This window comes from Labeo rohita, chromosome 4 (assembly GCF_022985175.1).
Source record: "Labeo rohita strain BAU-BD-2019 chromosome 4, IGBB_LRoh.1.0, whole genome shotgun sequence".
Lineage (NCBI taxonomy): Eukaryota > Metazoa > Chordata > Actinopteri > Cypriniformes > Cyprinidae > Labeo > Labeo rohita.
The window spans coordinates 23,782,146-23,800,978 of NC_066872.1; the positions used below are offsets into that span (position 1 = coordinate 23,782,146).

An 18,833-nucleotide genomic window follows, 5' to 3' on the forward strand; every position below is an offset into this window, starting at 1 on the left:
TAGACAGAAGGATCCCTGATTGCACACGTGCATCACAGAGACATCTATTTGACATCTGCATTTACATCTTGAAGACGTATTTTTTAGTGTTTGCTCATCTGCAATACGTCTATAGGATGTTTCCTATCAGATGTCAAATAGACGTCTATTAGATGTCTTAAGGATGTTTATGATTTAGAAAGTATGTAAAACTGACATCTTACAGACATCTGTCAGATGTTTGTACACAGCAGATGCTTTCTAGATCAAGTGATCTTTAACAGACATCTTGCGGATTTACTGGGATAGACAGATAGATAGACAGATTTCACAAATCACAATCTTTATATATTTTTGGTTGTATTATTTTATTTACAGGCTGATTTTATTACAGTTTGTTGATTGTTGACATACTTGACAGAGTCAAGTTTCATTCACATTTAATTCAAGTATGTAAAAAAAAAAAAAAAATCTCAGATTGGTTAAAAAACATAACCTAGCATACGGGCAAGCAGGCATACAAACAAGTAAAAGTTAATTTTGTTCTCCGGTAGTTTCTTAAAATGCAGTCATTTTGTTATTTGTACAATCAGTACAAGTACTATCCAGAGGCCTCTTTGTGTTTTTACTTAACCTACTGATTTCATCCCCTCAAGTCCTAGTAAACACTTCTTCGACCTAGTTAGGTCAGCATATTCCATAGGTAATAATGTCATAGGTGACAATGGAATATCAAAAAACTATTTACATTTGGGTGGGATGCAGATCAAAACAGATCAAGACTAATATTTGTAATCCATATAAGCACATCCTAGGAGTGCAAATTTTAGGTCTTGGTTAAATTTGTGTTCTTTAAAAAAACTAATGGTAATTGCGAGCATAGTTGTTGTATTTGCTCACAAACGCTGGCGAACTAGTCCACAAAATCTTCCAACCAAGTAGGGTTTTAAACAAAACAATAACAAATGCAATTTGAAAAAAATATAGATAAACACATCACAGCTGTTAGACAAACTTCACAGTATATCAGTCTGAATGAAATGACATATGTGCAATACATTTTGAAACAACCTAATAATACAACTTGACATGAAACTGTAGAACTGAGAATATAAAACATGATGACAAGCATGTTTCTCGCTTAGTCCGGTGACCCAGAATCACACATTCCCTGTCTGTTTGTCAGCTCAGTGTGGACACAGCAGAACCACCTGCTGTGTCCTGTGCCCTCACTGTGTGTATCCAGCATATTGTATTTGTTCAGAAACCCAGAAACCTGCTGTCTTAAACCCAGAGCTCTCCAGCTGACTCGCACAATGACCTATAGATAGTCTCATCACATTTTCTCCTTTTATGTTCTTCAAAGGTTGATTGTGTAAAGGCTTGTTTTGTAAATTACCTACATGATTTTCCATTACGAAAAACAGAGGTTTTAACGAAACAAAAAACAACAAAAAAATGAATCACTATTGATGTTACCACAGGATACCATATTTTTGTTTTTGGATATGGAGGGAAGATGTTTAGGTTAAAATATCAATAAAAAATGAGCAATACATCCTTTGAATTACACTACCTCAATAATAATTAGCTGAAAGAGTTAATCCAGGAAAGGAAAAATACATAATTCGAGACACTGTTGGCGAACATAATTTAAACAGCTAAATCCTTGGGTAATAGGTTCAATAAAGTGCTGAAAACACAAAACCAAAATAAAAACAAAATTGTGAGCAAAACAAAAAAAACACAATGTAAACAAAAAGCAAAACAAAAAAGCTAAATAAAACTAAAGTGCAAAACAAAAAAACAGAGCAAACTAATAACAAAACAAAAAAGCAAAGTAAAACCAAACAGCTAAACAAAACTTTAAAAACAAAAAAGTAAAACAAAAGGGAACTGTTTCTACAATTCCTATTAAATATCAATTTCAGTATCGAATTGTCATGTATACGCATCAAATGTTAAAATCATTGCTAAAATATTAAAAAGTACCAAAAGATGAGTTTTCCTGAACATCAAGCATCTCCAGGTTTTTTTCAGTCCTCATCCTTGCTCTCCACCGTCTTGAGAACCGAATCTTCGCCCAAGATCTTACACAGTTCATTCAGTCTGAGCTGCATCTTAGGGATGCCTGCGAGCTGAGACTCTAAGCGTTGTTTTTCCTCCGTCAGTGAGAGCCGCGTGGCCGTATCCAGCTGCTCGAACCGCCAGCCGCCTTCCCCGTCGAACTGCAGCAGGTGTGTGTGGTATTTCCTGCGGATGGGTGAGAAGAGTATGAAGTTACATAATCTGATGAAATCCAATATATAGTTTATATACAATGCATTCCATGCATTTTTTTTTGCCATAGGAACTGGTAAAATGTTCCTTTAAGAACAATGATGCAAATACATACTTACTAATTAATGTTTCTTCACACTATTTACATTCATACAAATAAATACTGCTGCTTTCAGATGTCAATTCTATTTAAAGGGAACTCAAAGTATTAAAGGAGAAGTCCACTTCCAAAACAAATATTCACATATAGTTAGTTATACTCATCCCCTTGTCATCCAAGATGTTCATGTCTTTCTTTTCTTCAGTCGTAAAGAAATTATGTTTTTTGAGGAAAACATTTCAGAATTTTTCTCCATATAATGGACTAGTATGATGCCCCAATTTTGAACTTCCCAAATGCAGTTTAAATGCGGCTTAAAATGATCCCAAATGCGGTTGTAAACGATCCCAGCCGAGGAAGAAGGGTCTTATCTAGCGAAACGATCGTTTCATAAAAATAATACAATTTATATACTTTACACAGAACTCTGTGTATTCTAGCTCAAGACAGTTAGGGTATGTCGAAAAACTCAGATCGTATTTTCTCCCTCAACTTCCAAAATCATTTCAAAATCATCCTACAGAAGTACCGACCCAGTCTTTGCAAAGTTAAAATGCAAAGAAGATCACTCTTAACAAAAAAGGTAAAACAGCGATATAGGACGATTTTGAAGTTAAGGGAGAACATGAGATGGGGAGTTTTTTGACATACCCTAACTGTCATGAACCGGAGAAAACCAGTCCATGCAGAGTAAGACAAGACGAGCGTTTGACATTAAAAAGTATATCAGTTGTATTATTTTTATGAAAATATTTTGGAATATTTTGGAAAGCATTTTGGAAGTTCAAACTCGGGACACCATATCAGTTCATTACGGAGAAAATGCTGAAATATTTTCCTCAAAAAACATAATTTCTTTACAACTGAAGAAAGAAAGACATGAACATCTTGGATGACAAGGGGGTGAATACATTATATATGAATCTTTGTTTTGGATATGGACTTCTCCTTTAAGACTAGTATGGCTTAATATAATGTAAATGATGTCTCTTACTGAAATACAGCTGAGGTCAAAAGTTTACACCCCTAGCTCTTAATGCACTGTTTTTCCATCTGGAGCATCAGTGAAGGTTTGAACCTTCTGTAATAGTTGCATATGAGCTCCTCAGTTGTCCTCTGTGTGAAAAGATGGATCTCAAAATCGTACAGTCATTGTTGGAAAGGGTTCAAATACACAAAAACACCAAAAAAACAGAGAATTAGTGGAACCTAAAGGATTTTTTTGAAGAACAGTGGGCAGTTTAACAGTTCAGAACAAACAAGGGACTCATTAACAACTATCACTAAACAAAAAAACAAACAAAAAAACAGCTGTGGATCATTCAGGTAACAACACAGTATTAAGACTCAAGCGTATGTCAACTTTTGAACGGGGTAATTTTTATAAATTAAAAAACTATTATTTTCTCTTGTGGATTATATGTAAACATCTTATTCAGGTCAGTACTAAACAAAAAATAACATGCATTTTGTATGATCCTTCCTATTTTGGTAAAATAGTTAACATTTAGCAGATTCTGCAAGGTGTATGAAAACTTTTGACCTCAAATGTATGCAGTAAAAAACCCATGAAAGAAATGTTATTTTACATAGTTTTTTATACATATTTTGGACTATGGGGGGCACCATTATTTCAATGATGTGAAAAGCTTGCACTCCGTGAGCTACTGGGACTACCTGTTGCTATTTTACCGCAACACAACTCAGAATACACAACTTATAAAATACTGATACAATGACCACAGCTTCTGAAAGAGCTTACAGGTGGAGATGGATATAAGCGTAGGCTTGAACCAAATGTCATACCATTCATTTCTCCACGAGGAGTCTAAACGCCTCTGCATATCAAGTGAAATCCGCGCTGAGAAACTCCTTCAGGGTCTGCAGCGTCAACGACAAGCGTCGGCATGTTTACATCCTGCCAGGATGGTATCTAGTGTTTCCTGTATCTGCCATTTGTAAGCTTTTTCAGTAGCTAAAAGCCTGAAAGGCATCATTGCTAAAGTGGAAGTTTTAGGAAGTTTTATTCGTCATCTTCCTATTTTTTCTCCTCTTGTTATTGCTGGGAAAGCAGTAAAGACTTGACTTCTCTTGTTGCCCTTCAACCGAAAATTACAATCAAAAATTACAATGTGTTGTGGTAAAAAAATAGCAATGGGTAGCTTCAGTAGCTAACCGAGTACAACCATTTCACATTATCGAAATAATGGCGCCCCCCATAGTGCAAAATATATTAAAAGCTATGTAAATTTTTTAAATAACGTAAATCCTTCATGGGTTTTCTACTATGTATTTTAGTAAGAGACATTATTTACGTTATATTAATCCATACAAGTCTTAATAACGTTGTATTATATTGACTTCGAAAGACACTTTTTGCAACGTCTCCTAAATAATTTAGTGGTCTACCTAATTTGAATATTTTGTTTGGCGATCTTCGCTGCACTGATTAATCAATCAGAATTAATTAGAATAGCATATGTTTTTACTTTCTTTTAAAAATAATGCTAAAAGTTTAATAAAATAACAAAAGTTTTATGTTTCTCACCACAGAGAGGGTCTATGCGTGATGGACAGCAAGGAGATACCAGCATCCTTTGCAGCCTGGAATATTTTACCCTCTACATCAATGCTGACAGCACTGGTGCACTCATCCAGCAGAGCATACTTAGGCCTGGAAAAATGCATAAATAATAATAATAGTAATTATTATTATTATTAAAAATCAAGATTAAACTTAAAATGTGCAATGACATCTTACTTGTGGTAAAACATGCGTGCCATGCCCATACGCTGTTTCTCGCCTCCAGAAAGAACATCTTTCCAGTCCAGCTCAGCATCCCAGCCTGCAAACAGACACAGTAGTCAGTGTACTACCTCCAAAATGATTTCTATATGAGTGGAATATATTTTTGTTGGTTTATCAAAATAAATGACAAAATGGATTTTTTCTGGTAAAAAGCTGCCTCAAAAAACCTACTGTATTATACAGCATACAATCATTCTTTCAAGGATCAAAAAAAAAAATTAAATGGTGAAAGTCATGCTAGGTGGAAATTACATGTACCGACCTCCTTCACGAGTAACAATGTGGTTTAGGTTGACAATGTCCAGAATAACTTCCAGGTCCTTGTCTCTGTAACCCTTGTCATGCATGTCGTCCAGAGAGTCGGGGTAGATGACCTGGTCCCGTAAAGTTCCGACGGACATGTACGGTCTGGAGAGAGGATAAATCATGTTTACTGTTATTTGCTTATTTTACTATGTCTAAGTATTAGACACATGAGTATTTTAAGGGAACCCTGGATATTAAGACTTGTATGGCTGAATATGTGACCCTGGACCACAAAACCAGTCATAAGGGTCAGTTTTTTGAAATTGAGATTTATACATCATCTGAAAGCTGAATAAATAAGCTTTCCATTGATGTATGTTTTGTTAGGACGATATTTGGCCGAGATACAACTATTTGAAAATCTGGAATCTGAGGGTTCAAAAAAAAAAAAAAAAAAAAAAAAAATTGTCCAAATGAAGTTCTTAGCAATGCATAATCAAAAATTAAGTTTTGATATATTTATGATAGGAAATTTATTAAATGTCTTAATGGAACATGATCTGTACTTAATATCCTAATGATTTTTGGCATAAAAGAAAAATCGATCAATTTGACCCATACAATGTATTGTTGACTATTGCTACAAATATACCCATGCTACTTATGACTGGTTTTGTGGCCCAGGGTCACATATAATGTAAATGATGTCTCTTACTGAAATATGTAGGAGAAAACGCATGAAATATTTACGTTTATTTTCTTATATTCTACTATATATTTTAGTAAGAGATCATTTGTTCTATTAAGTCATACAAGTCTTAATACTCAGAGTTCCCTTTAAAGTTGTGTGGCATTTTAAATAGATAGATAGATACAGTAAGCACATAAGCATACAACTCTATTACTCTACCCCCGGCCTGTATATAAAATATTGATGGCCTTCCTGGGTCTGGCTGCGCTTGCACCTGCAGGAATCGGTAAATATTTCACTACTGAGGACTCTGGTTTCTATCGCTCAGCAGTTCACAGAGCTTTAGTTACGCTGTGTCTGACTCTGGTTACAGCAGACAAATCCTGGCGGTGCAACGTCTGCAATATGGAACAGAGATGGAGAACAGTAGCTGTTCTGAAATTTAGTGGGCAGTGTACCTAAATGCAATTTAATGCCTCGTAGGTCCAGTGCTGACACAAAGTCTGCTACAAAGAAAGCAAAAATGATCTGCCTAATAAGGTACCTTGGTCTGGCCAAAATCAAAGGCAAAATCACATATACTGTATCCTTTACAAAGAAGGCAATCCCAATGCATTGTTACTGACTGAATAGAACTGAGGCAATCAGGAGAAATGTTAATATGTGAAATGTCAAAAATAACGTATATATTATTTTAAGATAAATTTTATGCTTACAGAGTTAAAATGGTATGTTTCACACTTTACCCGGCATTATGTAACCCTGCTTTGAAGCAGAGTTAATGACTGCTTTTGCCACATATGCCAAATTTGTATTTGAATCAGATTAGTGTTAAAATGTTATGCCTACATGCTTATCAGCAGATTACTCAATTGTGTGCCACATATTCAAGTCGTTACAGAAACACACCACATTGTATAAGCAGTTAATTCAGCATTTGAGCGAAAGAAATGTCAATTGGTGATAAAAACACATGAATTGGAGTGAAGAGGGATAGCTCTTTAAAGTGTGAAAGGCCCTATGTAATATGTGAATGCCAGTGTGTACTGTAGTGTTGCTGATTCTGGACAGGTGTGTGTGAGATCCCCCAAGGGGGGTTGGAGTGGGGGGGTAACTGTTGTCTGTACCTCTGTGGGATGTAAAACATGTGCTCAGGTGAAGGTTTGTACAGAAGTCCACCGTACACGGGCCACAGGCCACTGAGGATCCGGAACAGAGAACTTTTCCCGCATCCGTTTGGCCCTGTGATCAGCAAATGCATTCCTTCCTCTACCTGCACACAATATCCAGTTACAAGAAGCTAAGTACAGCTCACAAAGTTAGGTAAAAGATACAGCATATAACCCCAAAGACATCATTTTAGTTTGAGTGTGGTGTGGTGCTACTTTAAACAGGGTTTCCACACCTTGGTTAACTTTAAATTCAAGGACCTTTCAAGGACTTTCCAGGTCCAATACCCTCAAATTCAAGGACTTAATATGGGAACACATTTCAAGTGAAAGCAAGGTTACATCATGTTACCTTGTAAGATACATTGTTACAGTTTTCATGTGTCAGACACAACTATACAAAAAAGCATTTATTCATTTATTTATTTGCATTTATTTTTGGTCATATGATCTTGGCAACAATAAACCACTAAACTCTGCTTTGCACAATTCCAAACAACATTCCCTTCATAACCTTGTCTTGACTTGTTTGGGAAACCTCATGTTTCTGAGTTGCATGTGTAAATATAAAGCTATGCTCTTGACTGATAACACAAGAACTATATCTACAGGATCATTGTATACCAAATAGCGTATTTGTGCTCAACTGTGTAGTATTAAAAGTTACGGTGCCTTGCAAATGTATTCATACCCCTTCAATTTTTTTCTTCAATTTCACATGTTATGTTGTAGCCTTATGTTAAACTGCTTTAAATTACTTTGTTCCAGCATTAATTTACACTCCATACACCATAATGACAAAGCAAAAAACTGATATGTGACAACTTAGCAAATTTCTTAAAAATAGAACACTGAAATAAGTACACTGCATAAGTATTCATACCCGTAACTCAGTACCTAGTTGAAGCACCTTTACAGCCTCAAGTCTTTTTGGATATGATGTGACAAACTTTGCACATCTGCCTTTGGCAATTATCTCCTATTCTTTGCCTGACCTCTTCACCTCTCAAACTATATCAGCTTGGATAGGGGCTGGCAGACATTTTAAGGTTTCTCCGGGAATATTTGATTGCGTTCAAGCCAAGGCTGTGGCTGGGCCACTCAAGGACATTCACAGAGTTGTCTTTTAGCCACTCTTGCTGTGTGCTTAGGGCCATTGTCCTGTTGGTTCTGAATGCTTTAGACTGGGTTTTCATTAAAGTAATTCAATTATCCCAATATTTTGGTGCACTTAGCTTTCCTTCTAATCTGAGTCCCACAGTCTGAGGGTCCTTTAGGTGCTTTTTTTTGGCAAATTTTAAGTGGGCTTTCATGTGTCTTCAATAAAGAGATGATTGAGTTTGGCCACACTGCCATAAAGTCCGGACTGGTGGAGTGTTGCAGTGATGTTTGTCCTTCTGTAAGTTTCTTCCATCTGCATATATGATCATGGACCTCAACTAGAATGAACTCTACATGCAGTTATTTTGACCTCAGGGCTTGGTTTTTGCTCTGATATGAATGTTCAGCTGTTAGACCTTTTCTGAGAGGTGTGCCTTTCCAAATCATACTAATTCAAAGGAATTTGCCACAATTTAACAATTAAACACCTACAAGCAATGTTACAGTTTTTCTCAGTCACTTTGGTGCATTTCTCACAACACTATTTACATTTGCACAACATTTACTTCAACCTCCACAACATTTAGTCATTTGTGCACATCATAGTAGCAGTTTCTCATTCTTTCCAATAAATTGCAAATGCTTTTGGACATGCATCAATTGCTTTTATACAACTCTCTGCTGTTTTATAACATTATCATTTGCTTATGTCATGTCAGTCAAAATTAACTAAACTTGTGAATGCTGAATAGTCATTCCATATAAAACTAATAGTCCTCATTTCATTGCTTGAGTCATTACATACAAAAATGTTGAACTAGTTGTCAAAATCTGTCAAGCAAATTTTATACAAATTTTTAAATCTTTTTTTTCCTGAAAATGTCTTCTAAATTGAACAATTTCTGCAAATGTGCATGAATGATTTACAGACCTATGTATGTTGTAGGTTCAGTTCCAATATGTACTGCAATATTGTTTACAGTTGTGCACAGCTCTACCCAAAGGGAGTTTATGTTTGTTGTAAATAAGGGTGTATTTATTCGTTTGCACAATGCTTTGAATAAATTAGAATTGCAAAGAGCATATGCAGTAAAAATGTGAAACATACATATTCAGTGTCTTGTACTCAGATACCTCACTAAATACAGTAATGTCTAACTTTACTGTAGTTTTCAAATGGCTGTGCAAATAGTATATAGTGCTGTCTTGAGCATTTTCAGGAAGTGTCACCAAAATCTGACTTTTTTTGCATAGGAAAAAATTTACAGAGTAAACTGTCATAATGAAAACATGACAAAGCCATTTGACTATCTTGTTCATAAACAATGGTGTCAGGACTTTTCATCTTGATGACACTGACACTTTCATTGACATGAATACTTGCTTTTGAGGAATGAGCTATCCATTTTGAGCAAGTGACACGCTTTTGCAGGTTATCAACTAGGTTTTGCAGTTTGTACTAATTGTTTTGAGAAATGCATTAACTGTTGTGCAAATGTAAATAGTGTTGTGAGAAATGCACCAAAGCGACTGAGAAAAACTGTAATGCTCTTGGGCTAAATTTCAAGTGTCCCAGAAAAGAGTATGAACACTTATGCAATGGAATCAATTCAGTTTTTTTTATTTCTAATATATTTGCGAAGTTGTTACAAACCTGTTTTGTGCTTTGTCATTATGGTGTATGGAGTGTAGATTGATGTGGGTGAAATAAAAGTAATTTGAAGCAGTTTAACATAAGGCTGCAATGTAAAACATGAAAAAAGGGGTATGAATACTTTCGCAAGGCACTGCATATGTTTATTCTTGTTTAACTCACCTTGAAATTCAAGGAGGACACAACCACATCTCCATTAGGAGTGATTATAGGCACATTTTCACAGACTATCCCTTTATCCACATCAATCACTTTGCCTGTAGAAAGAATGGAATTAGACAGATTTAGAATATAAGCAAACTAAGAAATTTCTCATTAGAAAGTTATGACACATTCTATGCATACAGTACAAACTGGTATCCCAGTGTGTAATATTTTATTTACTTATTTAATTCAATTGTGTGAGGTCTACTGGGTATGTTTGACATACAATTATTATCTAAACATAAGATTAACTTTCTACAGCATTGTAGGAAAACATGTAAATGACTCCACTTCCTTGTGTTTTTAAAAGAAATTGTAGTGTTGACATTATTCATTGAGTTCAACCATTCAACCACTGTTATTTAAGTAAAAAAAATGTAACTACAAACCACCATTTGATTCCAAACTAACTAGTGACAACTTAAAGGGGTAGTTTGGCCAAAAATGAAAATTCTGTCATTAATTCTCACCCTTATTGTTGTTTCAAACCCACAAGACCTTTGTTCATCTTCGGAACACAAATTAAGATATTTTTGATGAAATCCCAAAGCTTTCTGACCCTGCATAGACAGCAACGCAACTACCACGTTCAAGGCTCAGAAAGGTAGTAAGGACATCGTTAAAATAGCCCGTGTGACATCAGTGGTTCAACCTTAATTTTATGAAGCTACAAGAATATCATATCATCAAAAATATCTTAATTTGTGTTCCAAAGATGAACATGTCTTCGGAACGACAAGTAGGTGAGTAATTAAAGACAGAATTTTTTATTTTTGGGTGAACTATCCCTTTAATTTGCAACCATGTTTCCCATTCTGTACTTTTTCTGTAAATGTACAAATTTGATTAATTTGATCTGAATACTTATTTGCCAAACTGCAAAATCTCACAAATCAAGGATGTGACATGCCTTAAATGTTGGTAAAATGCAAAAACCTGAAAACCCCCACAGAAATACACAAATAAACTAATTTAGAAAATTTATTGAAAAAAAAAAAAAATCCTTTTCTAACTCCTTTCCTTTTTCATTTTTAAAAGTTTCAGGTCCTATTTTTAAACATAATTTAGGAAAGTGCCTGTGTAAATCAAGTTTTATAAATATTCTTAACATAATCTAATAGTTTTATTGAATTTCTAGAAAAACCTTTTGTCGCTCATTCATTGGAGGAATGATTAAGCAATTAAAGGAACAGTTCGTCCAAAAAAGAAAATTCTGCCATTATTATGCTCATGTTGTTCCAAACCTATATGACACATTAAAACCCACAGAAGAAAGAAAGTCACAGTCTACAAGTGTAGACATGAAGGTGAGTGAATGATAACAGAATTTTAATTTCTGGGTGAATTATCCTTTTTTAACCTTGCACACAGCAGCATAGGCCACGCTATATTCATTAGACCTTTGATTTCCAGCGGCCCATCGATGTGCATCTCAGTTCGGTTATCATCCCCGCTTATCACCTCCCCAGCAGTCGAGACGGCAGATGAACGTTTGTATATTCCCCTCTGGACTTCGTCAAATACCAAGAACATGTTGTGCACACGTGCCGTGTAGCCAGCCAACTCGGTGACCTAAAGCACACAGAACAAATGTATGTGATTGGAGTGATAGCGAGTCCTTTAGAGGTTGAGGTGACCCAACAACAGCTAGCATTGCTCAACTGCTGTTTGTCAGAGCCAAAGCAAGTGACCAGGTATTTGGGGCACTTATTTAAACAAGTGACCTGAAATTTCTGCATCCTAGAATCAAAAATGCTAATCAGCCTTTGCTAAACCCAGTTTATAGATCAATCCGTTGCATAGTACTGGCCTGAAAACCTAATCTGATCCAAAGCATGTGTTAGGAAGTGTTTAGCCAGTGTTTTTTCTTGTTTAGGCAGACACACCACATCCCAAGAGCCTTGGCAAGAAACATTGTGCTTTCCTTTGGGAACTTAATGGAGTCAACAAGAAAGATTAATCTCCTGAGAGTAACGTTAACTGACCTTGCAAAGGGTTTGGGAATCTAGAATGCTTTTCTTTGCTAGTTTGATGTGCTCTGCTATATTAAAAAAGCTACTTTTGCTCATATTAAACCTTAATTCGCAATGTGACATAATTAGACATGTATTTTCTTCAGTCTTCTATTGTGAATTCCATCTGAGTGAAACTATCAAAAAAGACAAAAAGGGCTTGTCCAAATATCAACATTTGCTGTCTTTGCACTTGACTATGTCTGCTTCCATAACGTATTTCCTGTATTTGGCCCAAGTGGGTGTGAAGACCACAAGTGTGTGTTGAACTTTTCAATACCCGATGGGGTACACTTACAGTGTTGTCTTTTAAATGTCTTATTAGTAGTTGCTATGTATAACACAATTTAATTATATTGTGGTGTATCTAATCAAGTGATAGAGAGCAGTTGGAAATGTTTAATAAAATACATATCTCTGCAGTCTGGACCAGTAAAATATGCATCATTTTATGTTTTAATATCAAATTATATGTGGTATAATATTTTATATTTTTTGCCTCAGCAAAAAGTCTCACAATTTATTTCCAGAACATGATGCGTGATGGGATACGCCTGACCTCAAATACCGCTCCAAAGTGTGGATTTAGTGTGAACTAGAGGCATTTTGCACTGCGCGTTGACTTTTTTAAGACCTGGGGCAGTCTTGTGCACTTACTTCCTGTTGCTTGCACACACTTGTGGCCAAGACCACAAGTGTGGGTATTTGGACAGGCAGAGAATTGGTTCCGCCCATTGGTTGTTGAGTGGATGGAGGCAGATATGAATGCAAGCTTGCAGTCTACACAATAAAAACCGGGTTCTTTTTTTAACCAAAATGCTGGGTTAAGCCCATTGGGTCATTTTATTCAGCTGTTTTTAATATTTTTACCCAGGTGCTGGGTTATTTTTTAAACGAAATGCTGGGTTCAACTTTTTGGGTCATTTTATAGGGCTATTTTTTTTTACATTTTTACCCAGGTGCTGGGTTTTTTCCTGTAACTAAGCTGCTGGGTCCAACACTGGGTTATTTTTTCTACCCAACCGCTGGGTTGCGCCTGTTTTTGACATAACAACCCAGCTGCTGAGTTATAGTTAGAGCGCATGCTTTTTGAGTTCTCTACACGAGAGAGCGGTTCTCAACGCCGCTGATTTGGTGCACCTCTTCACACTCCAAAAAATGCTGGGTTAAATACAACCCAGCTGTGGGTAAAATATGGACGAACCCAGCAATTGGGTTGTTTTGACCAAGAAGTTGGGTTACTACACAGAAGGTTGGGTTACACATTTAACCCAGTCGCTGGATCAAAACAACCCAATCGCTGGATTTGTCCATATTTTACCCAGCGCTGGGTTGTATTTAACCCAGCAGTTTTTAGAGCAGTGAAATAAAGATTTGTATACATTTTATTTCACTTATAAAGCTTTTCTGTGCTGTAAATTGTGTTATTTTTACACAACACAGCATAAGGACGAGATGTCAATGAGCTGTCAGGAAACGTCTTTTGATGTCAGGAAACACCTTTTGCCTTGCATTAAATAAATGGATTTTATTTGTTATAGTAGTGAGTTTAATTTAATTTGATGTTGAAATATGTTCTTTAATGTCATTACTTTTTTTATCTGCAAGTTTTGGAGTCAGTCACGGCATTTTTCAGCTGCGAGTGAAATGCAAGATTTCGGCGACACACCGGCATGAGAATTAGCGCTATTTCGGTAAAAAGGGATTACAGAGAATGGTTGAATATATTAAAATTGAAATGCTATTTTTTTTTTTAGCTATTTTTAGCTGTTTTTTATTTTAGATTTTTTATGTCCAAAATGCTTGTTAAACTAGTTTAAATGTATGTAATATTGTAAACTATGCTGTATTGATCCAAATAAATTCAATTTGTCTTGTATTTTGTCCATGTGTTCTTGCTTAATAATAAATGTTCATCTTTTGATTATTGCTGTTGCCTCTAATAATTCTATGTGTTTTTTTGTAAGTTCATATAAGTTGATTTTAAGCCAGCAATATAAAAAAATGTAAACAATAGTTGGCTTAACAGTTGGGATATAAACTCATGAGTCGAGGAGAAAAGAGAGAACGACGAGTTGATTTTTCTTATCAGAACTGTGACATATAATATCGGAATTGCGAGAATAAAGTCAAAATTTTGTAATATACATACTACTCAAAACATCCTAGCATTTACCACTTACATTCTATCAACATGGCAGCTGTTTGTTTTTTTGTTTTTTTTTGCTTTTCAGTAGCAAGCACCACTCACATTTCTTGAGAAAATGTCACAATATTAATTAATTATTAACAAATCACATGTAGGGCTAGCTGACAATTATAATTGGAACACAATGTGCTATTTAAAACGTCTGAAACAGAGTGTTGTCGTGCTTTATAGTATGTAACACTGTAACGGACACACGCAGCATCTGTGAAGCGTGTCTGACTGATGCTTTTTGTTCAACAGATGGTGGATTAAGTTGCCCAGCAGGCTTAGTCAACAGCATGGCAGTTGATACTGACACTGATGACTAGCCTACACTAAGATTCCCAGCTTTCACTGCTGCATGACATCACATCCTTTGTGGTTTTAGTTCCTGTAGTGGTGGTCTGGCCTTGTAATACTGGTATACAAGAAAAACGTCATTTTTGTCATCACACTTTGAGGGGGTTTTGTAGTTCCCATTATTTGGTTGTAGAATTATTAATTAATACATACTGAGTACGTTACTCTAAAAAAGTAATTCATTACTAGCTACTAGCTACGTCTTGTACAACTGTTGCTCTTACTAGCTACATCTTATACACAATACAACTGTATAATTAAATTATATACCATATCAACCTCAACCAGTTAAACTATACAAGGATAGACACTTCATTCTTTTAAATAAATAATATGAAATTGCATAAATTGTTCTTGAAATAACATTGTAATATTAGGGGCCAGTTTTACTAACAGCTTGTGCCAGTATAAACAGTCTTTTGGTGTTAAAATGGTACAGTTAGGATTTACTAGATGCGTAGTGAAGAATTAGTTTCGTTTTTTTTTTTTGCGCCTGACTTTATTGAATATGCATTTTATTGAATAGGAGTTTCCCTTCCAGATGCAAAATTTATGGATGGAGAAAATTAAAATGAATCACACACAGCAATTTACTAACGTTTACGCTCGTCAAATTATAAAAAAGGATGTCTTAAAGCAGGCGATAATTTGCGCTACTCTTGGTAGATTGTGCTTGTCATTATGGAAATGATATGGCTGTGTCTGTATTTTTTAATGTGTGCATTGTCAGCAAATCACACACTGAATTTTCCCCTCCCATCTGTGTTTTTATGAAAATGCATTCTAAAGCTAATTTGCCCTGTTTAGTAAATCTGGCCCTAGATGTAGTTTTGATGTTAAATCTACTATTGTTTTATATAGAATTTTTCTATAGTCTATACAATATTTAATGCAATTACATCAGAATTAACTGTAATAAAATTACAGAAAAAAATAAGAGTAATCCCTTAGATTACTTTTTCAAAGAAAAAGTAATCAAATTACAGTAAGTAATTACTTAGTAATGCATTACACCCAAAACCGATAATTGCTGCTGAAAATACAACTTTACCAACAAAGGAATAAATGACATTTTAAATCATATTCAGATAGAAAACTGATGTTTTACGTTGCAATAATAGTTCACAATACTGCTGTATTTTTGAGCAACCTTGGGGAGCATAAGAGTTTAAAAAACACACAGTTAAGGTCTTACATTTTTATGTGAAAAGGAAATAATTAAGAAAAATATCAACAACGAAGCATGTTTAATATTTTACCTCTTTATAAGAAGACATGATCCTTTCAATGGCATCCGCCCCTGAGGCCAGTAGATTGCGTGCTGTCGTAAAGGCCTCTGTTCTTTCACTCACCAACACTTGTGTCTGACCATCAGCCAGCTCTTTAAGAAACAAATGGATATAAAATATAGCATCTTTAAGCAAATACTATTCTTACAAGACCTATATTCTGAAAGAGAATCAGTGGAACATCATTAAAAATAAAGGTCAACACAGAATTTCAAGAGATTGTGCATATAGTTAATTACACAAACTATACTTCCACCATACCGTTGTCAGCAAAGCCTGTGGCAGTGATAATAGGCACTGCCACCATAACCAGACCGCTTCCACTCCAAACGTACTTCATGAGGAACTGTTCGATCATGATGTACCACAGACGTTTTGATAGAATGAGGTTCATCTGGTCCGCAAGGGCGCTATAACACTTCTGCAGCTGCCTCATCTCCACCTGTCACATGAGAACAGTTTAAATACTGTCTACTGACCTTTGGCAGACCTCAAAAAGTAAATGGCTGGTTATTTAAATCTGGATAAAAACAGAATTGCAAATTTTGCTTATAGTATACAAACACATACTATATAGGCCTTCTTATGAATAACTACAGAATTATGCAGCATATACACTAAAAAATAGTAAAAATAAGTTGAGGTAAATCCAACAGCGTATGCATCTTTTTACACTGTATAATGTATAATGTATTCAATATATTATCCATTCAACAGGGAAAGTGCATGTGTATGTATGATATGTATATAATGTTTAAAAAATGAAGATCGTAGCCTATATGGCAGAAAAAATGACTTCTTTACTTCAGAATTTACTATCTATCTATCTGTCCATCCATCCATCCATCAACCACGTCAAGGCTTTCAAAAAAGGTTTTGTCTAACATAAACTGTTTTGACAAATCTCTTTATAGGTAAAAAAAAAAAAAAAAAAATATATATATATATATATATATATATAGTTATAAGAATTTCTTAAAATGCCAATTTAATTCAACTTCCTTACATTCATTTTAAAATTGAATTCAAATTCAGGAATGAATCTCCACTCAGTTCTATTTTGAAACGTATTTTTACAACTTAGAAATAATAATGTTCAAATAATTTGAATGAATCCCTATTCAGTTCTGTACAGAAGCTCATTTCCTACATATCTTAAGAAAAAAAAAGCTTTAGTAAGACAATTATGATAAAAAAAGTTGTATTTATGACTTCAAAAAGTCAAAATCATGGCATTAGGTTTCACAAATTTATGTCAATATCTATATAAATAAATAAAATACACTTATGAATGATGTGCTTCCTCCCCATGTGTCAACTATATAATGTGACTTCTGCATTTTTGTAACTTTTTTACATATGTATGCCTATGTATATATTTACGCACGTGTACACTGTTTCTGACACGTTATGTCTATTATAAAAGTCCTCCGTAATTTAAAAAAGAAACACGTTTACATTATATATGAGTGATGCATTTCCTTACTTTATGGCCCTATAGAAAGCATTTATTAATGTTATATCGATTTTTATTTCTGCACAAGTGCATTATGCATTTCCTCACCGTATGCCCCCTATAGAAGGCGATCTCCTCTGCATTGGCTATGATTCTGGAGTGCACATAACGCAAGTAGCCCTTCCTGTGCGCCTCCTCCGCCACCAGCTTCCCGAACCTCGGCGAGCAGGCGCGCAGAACCTTCGCCGTGGCGAACACCACCAGACCCGCTAAGAGAGTCGGTCCGGTTGCGTTCGCACCCCTAGATCTCGCGGTCTGTATTAAAGTATATGAAGTCAGAATCACGTCCAGGATGGGTTTGGTGAGGTTTGAGTACAGATGCGCAATGGACTGCGAGAACATCATAACATCCTCGGTTAGAGACTGGTCCGGGTTCGCCAGCCTCCCGTCCATATTGCTGACCTTATAATAGGTCTGATCGGTGAAATACGTTTTATATGCATGATCTACCAAGCGCGTGCGGAACGCGAGCGCGAGCTTGCACTCCAGATAACGGATCGCGCTGTTGACGAATGTGGCCGGGATGGCGATCAGAAGCCATTTCATCAGTTTGATCATGAAGCTCCGCGGCTGTTTCTCTACGATCGTTTTCACTATTTTACCATCCAAGCCTGCCACATAAATAGACAGAAACGTCCTTGAAACTAGAGCTAGTGAATGTAAACATAGCAAACCCAGTTCTTTAGTTACAAACCTCGGGAATACGATTTTAACCAGTTCAAGAATCTGCTTGAAGAATTCCGCATTGACACCGGGCGATTTACTAAGACCAGAGGCAGTCTCCGGTGTAGCTTTATGAGCAGATATCAATCCATTCTCATGTCCCGGTGCAGCCGTGTTGTTCTTGGTTGTTTTCCGCTGATTTATTTGTTTGCAGATGATGGGGTAAAGCGTCTTCGCCCCGTATGCGGCGGCCGCCAGGAACACCGCTCTTTTCGCCGCAGTGCTCTGATTCCATCTCACTTTTGATGCTGCATGGAGGATGTTGCTCATTTTTTATCCCGCGTTTACAAAAATAAGTAGTTTGCAATCTTCAGTTTGTTCCAAATTACATCCATAGGGTCACTCAATGCCTTAAACAGAGAATATATACAGAAAATTCATGGTACCGTAAGGTTGAAACTGCACCGCTAGGTAAGACGTTTCCGTCATTTGGGTTTTCCTTGCTGGTTACGCCCCCACTCCACGCTGATTGGCTGCCGCACTTGACGTATTTAAATATAACAGAATGGTCT

The 18,833-nt window shown here is 35.8% G+C and overlaps 1 protein-coding gene across 1 annotated transcript; it reads right to left on the minus strand.

Annotated features, from left to right (window-relative positions):
* Positions 1 to 433: 433 nt before the first annotated feature.
* LOC127164418 (ATP-binding cassette sub-family D member 2) lies at positions 434 to 18,780 on the minus strand. Its single transcript, XM_051108367.1, has 10 exons — positions 17,647 to 18,780; positions 16,344 to 16,524; positions 16,053 to 16,174; positions 11,634 to 11,805; positions 10,192 to 10,286; positions 7,233 to 7,378; positions 5,431 to 5,576; positions 5,121 to 5,205; positions 4,908 to 5,033; positions 434 to 2,232 (listed from the first exon to the last, which is right to left on the minus strand). The coding sequence occupies exons 1-10, from the start codon at positions 18,589 to 18,591 to the stop codon at positions 2,016 to 2,018; spliced, it is 2,235 nt and encodes a 744-aa protein (XP_050964324.1). The 5' UTR covers positions 18,592 to 18,780; the 3' UTR covers positions 434 to 2,015.
* Between the last annotated feature and the right edge of the window lie 53 nt (positions 18,781 to 18,833).

Bases quoted from the DNA above. Each gene is read 5' to 3' on its own strand.
- LOC127164418 (XM_051108367.1), bottom strand. From the start codon at position 18,591: ATGAGCAACATCCTCCATGCAGCATCAAAAGTGAGATGGAATCAGAGC. The intron at 16,525-17,646 runs GTGAGGAAATGC...CTCATGTGACAG, and splicing joins CCTTCTATAGGGGGCATACG to GTGGAGATGAGGCAGCTGCA. The intron at 11,806-16,052 runs GTAAAATATTAA...TGTGTGCTTTAG, and splicing joins TCATGTCTTCTTATAAAGAG to GTCACCGAGTTGGCTGGCTA.